We start from the raw sequence: 13,337 nt of genomic DNA, 5'->3' as shown, positions 1-13,337 counted from the left end.
AGGGCTGTTAGATCCTGTTTAAATTTTGCCGCGTCCTGGCTGGGATTGTTGCAGAAGGCGATCACCAGCTGGGTGTCATCTGTGTATGACACCAGAGAGATGCCCCGGACTTTGGCCAGCAGAGCCAATGGTCTCACATAGACGTTGAATAAGGTAGGGCTCAATGCTGACCCCTGGGGCACCCCACAGCGCAATGGATGAGAGCATTAGTGGAAAGGAGGGGCAGTGACTTGGAAGGTCCAACCGACCAGGAGAGGGCTTTGCCCTCGACACCGATCTCCTCCTATATTGCTCCCCCTGGGCCCAGATCAGGATGAATGGGGTGCTTTCTCCCTGCTTTCCCAGTCGATGTGGAACTAGTAAGGGATGCACTTTGTCACCCTCTCTTTACACTTGTGAGCGAGCCCCTCGCAGAGTGGATTAAACACAATGCACAACTGAAAGGATTCATATAGGATGATCAGCAAGAGGATAGGGTTGCCCTCTATGCAGGTGACATGCTCCTGTATGTATAGGACCAGGGCTACTCCATATCCAGGCTGATAGGAATGGTGTAGGTCTACACCGATGGCTTTGGTGTGAACTGGGACAAAATTGTCTATGTACCCATCACAGGTGCTCACCTTCCCTCAAGACACGGTTAGGTTCAAATGGACACAGAATCATTTTAAATACTTTGGCATCTACATTGCTAAGGACCAGTGCTGGAAATTAAATTCTGTTTCATTTTTCAGGCAGGAGAAAAGGGACATGGTGGCCTGGAGCAAAATACTATTATCTATCATTCGGCGTAGTGCGCTATTAAAAAGAAATCATTTCACAGCTGCTATAAGTCATACAAAACTACCTGTATGAAATTCCCATGCATACCATTGACAATCTTCTGTGAGGTCCTTCCTGTGGGCAGGGGGGCAAGCATGAATATTATCCACTAGATGCTTAATGCCACAATATGAGGGAGGGCTAGGAATAGCAAATATGAAATTATATTATAAATCTGGGCATCCCAAATATCCCCCATCACTGTTTGAGTAATCCTGCAGTGCTATGATCCTAGTATCCCGCTCAAACTGGAGCAGTTGGACCAATATGGCCTTTGACTGGCTGTATGGATGGGTCTATCATGTGGACCTTTCCCTCATCACCAAATTTGCGCTGCTTTGCATCTCACACTGAGGTGGACTCAATGGGAGGCCGTTCTCACAGGTGAGACCTACCCACCCTGTGGTATGGGACCTGGCTCAGACAACTATCTGGCCTGTCAGTTTTAGAGATTGGGAACTCATAGGTATATCAAAGCTTAGGGATGTGTGGGAAGGTGACCATATAGAAACGTGCAACGGGCACCAGATTTCCTGCTGCGCAAATCACAATTCTATTGATATCTCCAGGTACAGCATGGCCTTGAAAAATACAGACGAGGAGAAAAGATTGGCTCCTCCCTCAATTCAATCCACAAAAATGGAAAGATATGGTGGATATGAAAGGTATCACCATGCTTTACAAATCCCTAGTCAACAATACCCATGATGTGTTGGTGCTTGCAAGATCTTATTATGTGTGGATGATATATTGTTGACTTTGGGTGATCCTGCCTCCTTTGTTCCCCAACTCAGGGCTTTAATCAAGACTTTTTCAATCTTCTCTGGATATAAAATAAATTGGTTCAAGAGTGAGGTGATGCCACTCACCTGAAGGAATCAGAGAACCATGCAAGGCAAGTTTGGTCTTACATGGAAGTTCTCAGTTTTGAAGTATTTGGGTCTGCTGATAAATAGAGTTTTGGATAATATGGTGGTTCATAATACCTGGACATTGATGATTAAGATGGAACAGGACTTTGTGAGATGGTCTGCATTACAGGTCTCTTTCTGGGGTATTGTACAGATGATTAAGATGGTGAGAGCTCCTAAATTCAACTACATCTTTGGTGTGCTGCACTTGATTATTCCTCCTTGTACCCTTCACGCTATAAATCTGAGTATTAAGAGGTTTATTTATGCTGGCAGGAAACCGTGACTTAAATCGTCAAAATTACATGCAGACTCCAGGTTAGGTGGCCTTCAGCTCCCTAATATGTGTCTTTAACTATTTGGCTCAACATTTATCACAACTGGCTTATTAATTGGTTCCTGTTACTGATCAGCCAAATTAGGTGATATGGGAGAAGAATTTTGTTAAGGCTCCTGGGGGCTTGGGTATCTAGTACAATTCTGTTGTCTTACCAACCTCACTCTGTCCTCTGACTTTTAGGGCTATGTGGGCTGCTTGGAAATATTTGCACCCACTTTTGAGAGTGAATAGTATAATTCATAAGGACACACCACTTTGGAATAATGAGGGAATCATTGTAGAGCGAAAACCGTTTAGATTGGCTTTTTGTGGGAAGAATGGGGAATTAAAACAATTGTAGGCCTCCTTGATGGGGACTCGCTTTGTTTTTTTGAGTCATTAAAAAGAGAATTTTCTCTCCCCAGTCACAGCTTTGGAAGTATTGGCAAGTGCGCCGTTGCTTGAGAGGTAAACTAGGGCGACGTCTGATTCATCTCTCTGCCTCATCGGTCGTGGACTACCTTAGACTTTGGGGTCTTTCTAAGGATGGTGTGTATTGCTTAACATGTGTTGGTTAAACGTGATGACTAATCTGTTGCTTATTTATTTATTTTATTTATTTTTTTCTCTCTCTCTCTCTCTTCTTCCTTTCTTAGGATCTTATTTTTCCTTATTGGGATCTTATTTATTTTAGTGTTTATGAGGTACATTGTGGGGTACTTTGCTCGTCATTAAAATTGTTTTCATGAATTAAAAAAATCAAAATAAAGAAATGTTTAAAAAAAACAAAAAAAACCCTGATCCTTAAACTCTTATTGTCTATGTGAGAACCGGACCTGGGACCGCTGGAGGAGGCCGACCAGATGGAGGCAAGAATAGCCCCCCACAGTCTTGCGGTGTCCACGTGAGTTCAATTAATACAACAGGAATATTTTCACGGGGTCTATTACAACCCCCTTAGGCTGCGAGCCATGAAAAGGAGTCCCTGCCCCAATTACTTCTGGCGTAAAAATTAAATAGGCACCTTCTTTCATATGACAAGGTCATGTCCCAAGACTCAGCTGTATGGGCGTGATGTGCACAACACGCTAGCACATGTAACTCACAGACATGTAAAGCCTGACCCCAAAATGGCACTACTTGGGATCAGCGATTAAAACATTTCAAAGGTCCTGGGCTCGCGTTGATCAGATTAATATTATGCAGCGTTGATTCTGGTATTGATCTTGATGGGAGGATCTTTGGGCTCCCATGTACGACATGTCTGCGTTTGTCTAAAACCCAATAAAAAGATTTGCTAAAAAAAAAACCAAAAAAATAGAAACCCTCAACACAGGTTCCAGTCACTTTCTGGGTGATCTACACCTCGCTTTTGAAATCAGACGGACAAACACCATGGTGAAAATACACTCTTCCCAGGCCTCAGGGTTGTTTGATTTACACCTCGCTGTGCAAAAATGGAGAACAAGGTGTGCTGTGTGCACACATTTTCGAACCTGTTACTTTGTGCATTATTACCCCGTTCTCACTGTTCTGTGCTCGCCCTTACGTCACGCATGCCATAGGACTCTTTTCTGATGCTGTGACAACAGCAGGTGGTAAACAGAAATGTGTGCTCAGCTTAGTCGAGCTAATGCTAAAACAAGCGTGACTGTCAGTTGCATCAATTTTACAACCGGAAGTCACACATTCCATTTCCTGCTGCTAAAGGCCTAATCTCCTACTCAAGGTCATGGTGTATTTTATTAATACTTCTGGAGAAATAGTGACAGGCTGGTATGGCTGTGGCATTGGCGACCACTTAGTTTTACCATAGAGAGAAACAGGAATAAAACTGTGCAGTATTCGACATGAAAGTTGAATGTGGTCAATTCCCAATACACATTGCCAGAACTAGATCACAGTCAAGGTATCAAAATATACATTTAAATAGTTGGGTAATCCAGCAGCAAGTGGCATCAATAACTGAAGTCGATTTGAGTTTGATACTATTGCACTTACTAATAGCATGTCATCTGCGAAGTTTTATATGACACCTCATTGGCATTGGTTTTTAGGTTGAGCCTGGGCAACACATGCGCTGCGTGCTGCTCTATGAGGCATGCTGTATTGGGGTATGGACATGAAGCCCCGCCCACTCTCCGTCCATATTTGTCATTGGCTTGTGTCATTGTCCTTCATAAGTGCTTCCTTCTGATTCGTTAACAGGCTTGTTAGTCCCTCCTTAGTACCAATTTGTTTTCATTTGTAAACTCCAACTGTTGTTACACCGTATGTCTTATTTAGTCTGTAAGCACTATTTACTTTAATGAGTTTCTCCCACTGCAGGCATTACATGCTGTCCTGCAACATTCAGCATGCCGTGCACGATTTCACTTTCCAAGTAGCCCTTAAAAATGTTGGTCGCTTCTTTGAAGTGAACTAGGTCTCGCATTTACAAGAGTTTGAGCTCTTGGCATTGTAAATGACAATACCTTTTATTTATGTGTTAATTATCAAATCAGATGAATAAAAGGCATGGTCATTAACAATGCCAATAGCTTAAACTCTCGCTAATGCGATACCTATTGCATTGCAAGTGCTTGTTTCATTAGTGGCTTCCCACAGACGTAGTGTGCTGTTTGCAGATGATAATAAAATGAATACTGCATTTCGTGGATGGATACCCTTCTGACTTTCATCTATGTCGGCAGAGATATTGTTTGGTAATTATTTGCTTTACAGTATCAAATTCATGATATTCGGGGCCTCCATGTGCCTACTGTTCATATTACAGGCATGCAACCAAGCTACAGTTATTTAAATTGGATAATGAAACAGTCACAGGTTAAAAGGTTACAATTGAATTGTTGGTTCAGGCATTTCAAGACATACCATAATGCTCCATTTGCACAAGGATCTGCACCAGAACACCTCTAGGCTGGTCGGAATAAACCCACCTTTCTAGATTCCCACCCCTTTTGGTTATCTGTTTCTACGTGTTTTGTGGAAAGCCCTTGAAAACAAACATCCTCTTAAGTGGATTATCAAAAGACAATCGAACTCTGGCAACTACAGAACTCAAATTACTTGATAGGGATAGAGTAGCTTTCAATAAAGGAACATAATTGCATTCATATTAAGTATTTCATTAAATATTAGAAGCATGGTGAATGCCATGATTGGACACAGATCAAACAGCTGTTGACTGTTTATGGTTGGACTTCAGACTACAGTCGTTGCCAAAGGGTTGAGAGACATTGCAGAATGTTGTACCTTCTTGCTAAATATCTACAGTGAGATGTATAAATGTATGTATGTCACAAACCTAGTCTAAAGGCAGCGGAACACTGCACATAGGCCAGATACAGTCGACGAGCAGGGTTCTGACAGCGGTAGTGGCCCACTGCTGCTTTGTGGTGCAGGTTTATAAAAAGAGGTAGATTTTCAGAGAAGGGTTGAGGAGAGCCTGATGTATACAGGGATGTGTTTCCAGAACTTAGGTGAATAACGGAAGAAGACCTAAGGCCTGATATACTACATTTTTATTTGCAAAACGTGGTCTCAGATTGGGCATCTACATTTTGCAAATGGAAAAAAACTTTGCAAACCGACCTAGTAATTATATGCTGGTTTACAAATTTCTGAATAGTAGTGGGTCGCAACCAATATTCATAAGGTAGGTTGCAACTCACTACAATTGGATACCATCGCAGGGATAGTGGTCTGCCGGAGTCAGCAGACCACCATGTCTGTGATGGCATTTTAAATAAGTCAACTTTTGTTATTAATGCATACCGTTTTCTTTTAAGGAAATAGGGCAGCATTTAAATATATATATTTTTTAAAGTTTGTTTCAGAGTTGGAAGTAGTCCTCTGGACCACTGGGTATTCACCAACAAACTTTTTTACATTTAGAAATTGGATGAGTCTAAAGGGGAACCCTTCTCTTCTGTAAATTTTTTACCACCTCAACTCTGGAGTCAGCAACTTTTCACTGTTTTGCGACCAAATTTTGGTTGCAAAAAATTAAAACATACCATAACATATCTCTATTTGGAAGGAGCACCCTAAAGACGCCACTTCCAAATACCGATTTGTTATGCCTTTCTAACTCTATGTTACAATTCAGTAACATGCTACCAAATTGCAAAATGAATTTAGTATATTTTAAAAAGTCATTTTGTGGTTGTAAACCCTATGATTATGTAAATCACAGGTTTTACAACTACAAATGGATGTGTACATCAGGCCACTATTGCCTTTGCCTTCAGTCTGATGGTGTCCTAGCTGAGAATGCACTGAGAACCACTAGAAATTGTGGTCTTCTAAGCCACTGAGGCAGTGGCGCCGGTAGTGATAGCTTTGCAGATGGTGAAGACAGAGTGCGTTCTCTGAATGTGACTCCACTAGCTCCATTCATAAACTGCCTTTCATGGGTTTTGCAGGCTCATGTCCAGATCACTTACACATTCGGCTGAAAATGTGTATAAGTCGATAAATAGGGCTAGGAAATTTTCTGAACACAAAACCTTGCCTGATGTTTAGCATTTTTAAAAATGGCTTGGCATATTTTGATGCTCCCTCCATTTGAGTTGTTTTGGCACATAAAGTGCTCAAACAGGCTTTGCTCCAAATAAGTCCTGGCATTTCCTTTAAATAGGCTGCCCATAATTCTATCAGGTCAACGATTCTCCCCTTGCAATTTTGCTGCTATCAAAGTTCAACCATCTCTCACCAGGCACCAGCAGGTTATGAAACTTGGTGTTTCAGCAAATTGTCCTTTCTATTAAATCAAATAACAGGATTTGAACCTCTTTTGCTACAAATCTTAATAAAGCCACATGTAATAGGATAGGGATGTCCAATGTAGATGAGGAATAATGTAACCTGTGTCAGATTGTCCTGATGATTACTAACTATGTAAATGAGTTCAGTTTGGGTCCAATAAATTAACAATTTTCTTATGTGAATATCCTACAATTCTGGCATAGATCTGGTTTTCCTGGACCTACTGTCATACGGTTCATGCTTTCTCAGTAAAACTGTGCATTTGTTGGACAACATAAACATCAAAACTGTGCCAGACTGATTCTATGCACACCATCAGGATATACTGGCCTTAGTCCTGCTAGGTCACAGTGCACCATCTGTACCCCTAACCTGGTATGGTTACAGGTGGAATGTGCAACCTCAGAACATGGCAACACTGACTCCCCAAGGAAAACATGGAAACAGATCTAGAATCCTTTCTTTTGGTAACTCATGCATAGCCAAAGAGATCCACAAGAAATACACAACATGGCATTTCAATATTTATTGAAGCATATGATGCTTGTGTAAAATATGTGTGCTGCAATTATTAATAGAAGGATCCAGAAAATGTGTGATCAGCATTACAAGAATGGTAACAAAAATAAACAATTCAATCATTGTGCTGTTACATAGGATATATGCTCGCCTATGAGTACTGGTAAATTTTGTTCTCCTACCTAGCACTACCTATCCTAGTGTGTCTAGGATGGGTGAATCTTCCAGAATCTCTGAAGGGTTTTCTGTGGGTAAGTGTCATCAACAAGCCCGTCTTGGTGGAGAGCTGGGTAGCATCCCTCGCAGGAGGTAAACAGGAATCAGTGGGCTGGAATTCCGCCATGGAGCAACCTCAGCAGTGTCAGCTAAATGCTCCTCTGTCTCACAAAGGAGTGATGTTATTTATATAATAAACTTCACTGATGTGATCATGCCGAAGCCCCAGTGAGGCTGCTATTGTTGATTCTTTTGTGATAGCACTGTGACTGACCGGAAAATAACAAACAACAGCAATTTGTGCAGTGAACTTAGTCCTTGTATAGAATGTTCAAGGCACTCGATAATATGCCTATGAAAAAGTGTAAATGTAAGCAAAGCCATTTCATAGAATATTATCCTGTACAGGCATGCAAGCAAATGTGTGTCAAATGTTAGCTTTTAAGAAAAGATGGCAACTTTAAATCGTGAGCATGTAAAATGGTGGTGTACCTACTCAGACCTAATGTGATCACATGACACTATGTGGTACAACTTCACAAAAAATCTACAAAAGGGTCCTAGGGGGACTAGTTTAGGGACTACAATACCTTCAATCCCCAGAATACACCGAAATACACTAACAGAAGCTCCGCCAATAAGGGTGGGCTGATGGACTCTTAATCTCCCTACTTAGTGATGTACTAATTCTTTGAAGAGGTGTGCACAGTATATACAGCACTATCACGTTATAGCACTGCAATTTGTTGAATCCTCTGAAATATTATTGCACACTTTGGCAGGAGATTTTTTTCTTTAGGGATCATTGGGACGGGTACCCAGTAGAGCCAGGTGGCTCGTGTGTGTGGGCCCTGACTTTGACCCCTTAGGGTCTCATATGACGAAGCTCCGCCAATAAGGGTGGGCTGATGGACTCGTAATCTCCCTACTTAGTGATGTACTAATTCTTTGAAGAGGTGTGCACAGTATATACAGCATCATGCGGCGTTTTGTTTATTTTTGGACTTAAGACCTTCTGTTAGTGTATTACTATGTGGTACAATCCATCTCTAAGAAAACTCAATGACGGGCTGACCTAAAAAATGAAACATGTTTGGCCAGATGTGAGCAGGTTGATGGATACGCAGTAGCAACAGTGACTTTTATTCCAGAGAATGCCCCTTACAACACATTTTTTTTTAATTGATGCAGAGCCCTTCATGCCATTGCCAAATGCTGGGTTGCTGAGAACCATGGTTGCCTGGTCATACTTCCATCATATCATTCTTTCTTCCACAACCCGACTACACACAATCAATATAGAAATATAGCATGTCACAACAAACTTGGTGCAAAACAATGTACAAACGCACTGTAAATACGGCATATTTGTTGCAGGTAGAGGATCTGTGTACTCATTGTGGTAGTGAACAAAAGCAAAACTGATGAAGAATGGAAGGGTGTAGGACGTCAGGCAATACGTGTTTGTCATTTCCACCAGCCTACCGCCATTCGAGCAGGATGCACAGATTCGAGTGAGAGGGTTCATTTTGTTTCAAGTGCGTCAGTTAGCCAGAAGGTACAAGAGTTAGTGATTTGTTGTGCATTGTGGAACCAGACTGGAAAGGAGTCAGTGGTAGAAGGGGGTGAAGTTGTGGCCAATTGGTCTAAATTACCTGTGCATGCAGTGAAGCAGGATAGGTGAAAGCAGCAGGAGGCAGAGCAGGCGCCAACTCCGCTGGGTACAGGGGGTAGGGCGCCCACACTTCTGGGCTACTGGAATAGAGTGCAGGCACTGTGAGCTCATCTGCAAGGAAAAGAACACAGACAGTTAGTGACTGCAAAAAAGAATGCCCAATTACATATCTGCAGTAGAGCAAAGCTGCCATTTTTATGGACACCGCAGAGGTTCTCTGCTCATCAAGCAACTATTGACCTGAGTTAGACCCTGGTGGATGGCCCGCAGTACTTCAGGGCAGCAGAAGTCTTTTCCTCCGCCACCCTGGGCAGACTGCAACTGGGCAGATTTGGAGATCATTCCCAGCCCTGCGATTAACTCTGTGCCTTCATAGGGAGTTGCCACTATAGCGGCTCCTATGAAGACTCTGAAAGTTTGGTGTGTGGCTGTCGTCTTTTAGGCAGGTGTGCACCAAACATTTTTGTTTTTCGGAAAGAAACTCCGAAAAGCAGGAGTTTGTTTCTGAAAAAAAAAAAAAAGTTGCCCTGACACCCTGGCAGTTTTCTCTCAGGTTGTAGGAGGTTATTATTTTATTTTGTATGTGTGACCACCAGGTTTTACCTAGAAGTAGCAGACAGAAAAAAAAATAACATAAGACTGTCAGGTCTAAATAGGGTGGGTGTTCTGATGCCCTTACACCAACTGTCCTTACTCTATTGGACCGTCAAATTTGGTTTTCCAACTGGAAAGTCAGCTAGGGCCTTGCCATCAGAAAACTAACAGTCCACCCAACTTATAATTGAGAGGTTGGACAGAGGGTTCGGCAGGCAGGATATTTCATCAAGTTTGTGACTGAGTATCCTGTCTGCTAAACCCAAAATGAGGCCATGTGACACATGGAAAAAACTTTCTGAGACAGTAAAAGCCTGGGTATGGTTTCTAGTGTGACTAGTGGTATTCAGAACATTGCTAAATCACCCCATTGCTATCGTTCTCAAAATGGCAGAGGGATCAAATTTTATGGTATTTGTTGGTGCTGGTATCTGATGCCTGGCAAAAAGGAGAACCAGGCTATGATGTAATTGACAGATAGTCAGCATAAGGTTCACATTTTATGTTTGTATCATCAGAAAGAAGCCCATCTTGCAAGGGAGTCATTCTAGCATTATGAAACTGCATTCAGCTTTACATGCACATGTTAACGGGCAATGGAGAGTGCTCGATGAAGAATAATTGTGGCAATGATCCATACCAGTATAACATTAACACTAAAAATATCTTTCAATAAGATTTAAAAAAAATCATGGTTGGCCCCAGCCCAACACACAATCATTCCATACTTGAGTATTTAATATTTAAAAATAAATATTTAACAAATTTCCCTTTTTAGTATCAGGGTTCGTGAGAGTTGACAGCAGCGATCAACACAGCTTGATAAACTACAATTGAGAAGTCAGTGGCTTGCTTAGCACATGCTTCCTTATGCAAGTTGGATTCTATTAGCTACAGGGCACACTATTCCAGCTCGTGCCATGGTGCACCTTTATTTGATGGAGCATGTCGCAGACTGGGACAGGGCACTCAATTACGGATAAAAACAAGCATTGGCAAAAAACAATAGGTTTTGCCAATGCAAGATCTAATGGGTTTATCAATGTTTTAAGACATGCTGCACAGCAGCCCAGGCTGCTGTGCAATATGGCTGAAAGAAAAAAAAAGTGCCATGACAGCCAGCATAATCGCGTTTTTTTCTGTAAGCCATGTTGAACAGCAGCCCGCACAACTGTGCAATATGTCTAAAAAGTGCAGGGGCAGGCAAGAAACATGAGTGAGGTGTGGGGGGGCCGAAACAACAGACATCGGTGCTCAGGAAAGCAACACCAGAGAGGTGCATGGGAGGAGAGAGGGAGCAGCAACGGACAGTGGAAGAAGGCATGGGGGAAAGCAACACAAGGGAGCTGCGGGAGAGGTAGAAGCAACAACAGACAGTGTGAATAGAGTGGGTGGGGGAAAATGTACAGTGGCATGCATTTTTGCAGAGTGTATGGCAAAAAGTTTTAAAAAGTTTACTGGAGGAACACGTGGCCAGTGGAAAAACAATGGCCGTGGACAGGAAGATGTGCCAGGTCCATGCACCACAGCAGGGACAGCAGCCACAGGAGAAAGCAGGAGTAAGCATGCAGCTGGGAGAAAGCAGGAGAGACCAATAAGACACAAGTAAATGAGAGTGACGTGTAAGCCAACCTATAGTAAGTATTGGTAAGTAATAGGTGGGCTCTCAGCCTGTTTGAAGCTTTTTTTTTATAATCAAAAGATTTGGCAACTATGCATGTGTGCTGTTTCAGGCAAAAATGAATGAGCTCTCCCCAACATAGATGTAAACTTTGACAGTTCATACCAGAGTGGATGAAAGAGTACGAACGACAGAGCTATGGCTTAAACTTTGTTAGGTAGTAGTCCCCATAAATCTCTCCATCACTTGACTTCAAAACAGAACAATTACTCGACAACTCCATACATTGTGAAGCAAGGGGGCTCAGATGCATGGCATCTATGGCACCTATTGCTCCTGCTGTGATTAATCTTATGTATTCTTGCTTGAGTCATATGTGTACGGTGGACCACATGGAAGGAAGTCAGTTTAAACCTTGTATTCTTTGAGAACAAGATGTTTGCAAACTTTCGAGCACTTTCTGGAAGGTATATCAGTATATATGTGTCATATTTAGTCTCCCATGTATTCCTTGTGGCCAGTAGAGGGAGTGGTGTGTCATATCATATAGCCATATACATAGTTAATTAATCTCACCCCTCCCTCATTTCCAAAATGCTAAAAAGAGATGGCATATGAAAGAATACAAATGCATCAGGGAAGGTTGACCATGTATCTTTGGTTGCTTTGAGTAGTCTAATCTATAGTAGGTTTTAAGGAAGGCCTGTTCCACAATACTAGGCTAAAAGCCAGAAATCCAAATATGTAGGGTTACTCCTACATTTGGCATAGCTAGATTAGGGTCAAGGTAATAATGTAGGAATATTGGTGGTGCGGTTGGTAAGAATGTGGTGGTGTATGGTGTAGCTTAGGTGGTGGGTGATGAGGATTAAGTGGTTGTATGGTGTAGATTGAGTGGTGTAGGAAATGTTTGAAGGTGCAGGGTGGGGTATACGTGAGGGTAGTTGTGTATGGTGTATGCAGTGGTGTGAGTGGTGGTATAATGAATATGTGTGTTTGGCAAGTGATGTAGAACATATGTGGAAAAGCAGATGAACGGTGATGGTGTAGACCATGGTATGGACAGGGCTGGATTGGGTACGCAAACCTTGCAATTGCGTCGACCCGCCCGGGGAAGTGCTCTTGGGAAACACTGCTGCAGCGCTTTTGTTACAGGGGCCGTTTAGCAAAACCGGCCCCCTGTAGCAAAAATGGCCCCAGCACTTCCAGAAAAATGCCCGGTGCATGCTACTGCCAGTCTGGCCCTGGGTGTGGATGTAGTTGTGCAATATCCCAAATGTGTAGTTGTGCAATATCCCAAATGTGTATTGTTTCTCATTGAATGTCAGATAGCTATCAATAACAAATAAAATCTCCCATCATAGACAATTGTTAATAAAAATGAATACCACATTTATTATGGTATTGAAGAGTAACACAATTCCAATACAATTCAATAGAGTTCCTTAGTTATCTTTTTGTTCCACTTATCACTTACTATGTCCTCCAAATGAGTCTATCGGATTTCACTGCTCTGTTAATGACATTCCATAGCATTTGTTTCACACAAAGACAATCCTTGACAACTGTAGGCACTGATCTTCTCAAGTTTCGGCAGCCCATATAGCTTCAGCATTCTGCCATGTTCACAGTAGGTGTTGCTCTAAACCAGCTGATTGTCTTCCGCTTTATCAAGGCTAAATTATTCAATGAAAGCATTTCCGAATTTGCTTTTCACTAAATTGTTGTTTTTTCAAAGCTTAAAAAAGCCATGAAGCGGCTTCTCACCAAATTACTTCCATCTAATACAACAGAAAAATGTGGAGTTCTTGTTTCCATTTTCATTAAGCCCATGATAAGGCCATACCACCTTTGATCACGGTGCACGTCTTTATTCGAAGGTATGGCCAT

General features: G+C 42.1%; 1 protein-coding gene across 2 annotated transcripts in view; it reads right to left on the bottom strand.

The window, feature by feature from the left end:
- Window positions 1-13,337, bottom strand: part of RBPMS (RNA binding protein, mRNA processing factor) — a 653,722-nt gene that overhangs the window by 133,865 nt on the left and 506,520 nt on the right. Inside the window, exon 6 of one of the 2 annotated variants that reach the window (XM_085641072.1) lies at window positions 9,213-9,343. The exons of the other annotated variant lie outside the window; for it this stretch is intronic. Coding sequence (XP_085497198.1) covers window positions 9,213-9,343 — 131 coding nt within the window. The remainder of the gene's footprint in view (window positions 1-9,212; window positions 9,344-13,337) is intronic. 2 annotated transcript variants of the gene reach the window in all.

Source organism: Triturus cristatus, chromosome 2_2, assembly GCF_964204655.1.
Source record: "Triturus cristatus chromosome 2_2, aTriCri1.1, whole genome shotgun sequence".
In the NCBI taxonomy this organism is placed as follows: domain Eukaryota; kingdom Metazoa; phylum Chordata; class Amphibia; order Caudata; family Salamandridae; genus Triturus; species Triturus cristatus.
This window is presented reverse-complemented; position numbering and strand designations above follow the sequence as displayed.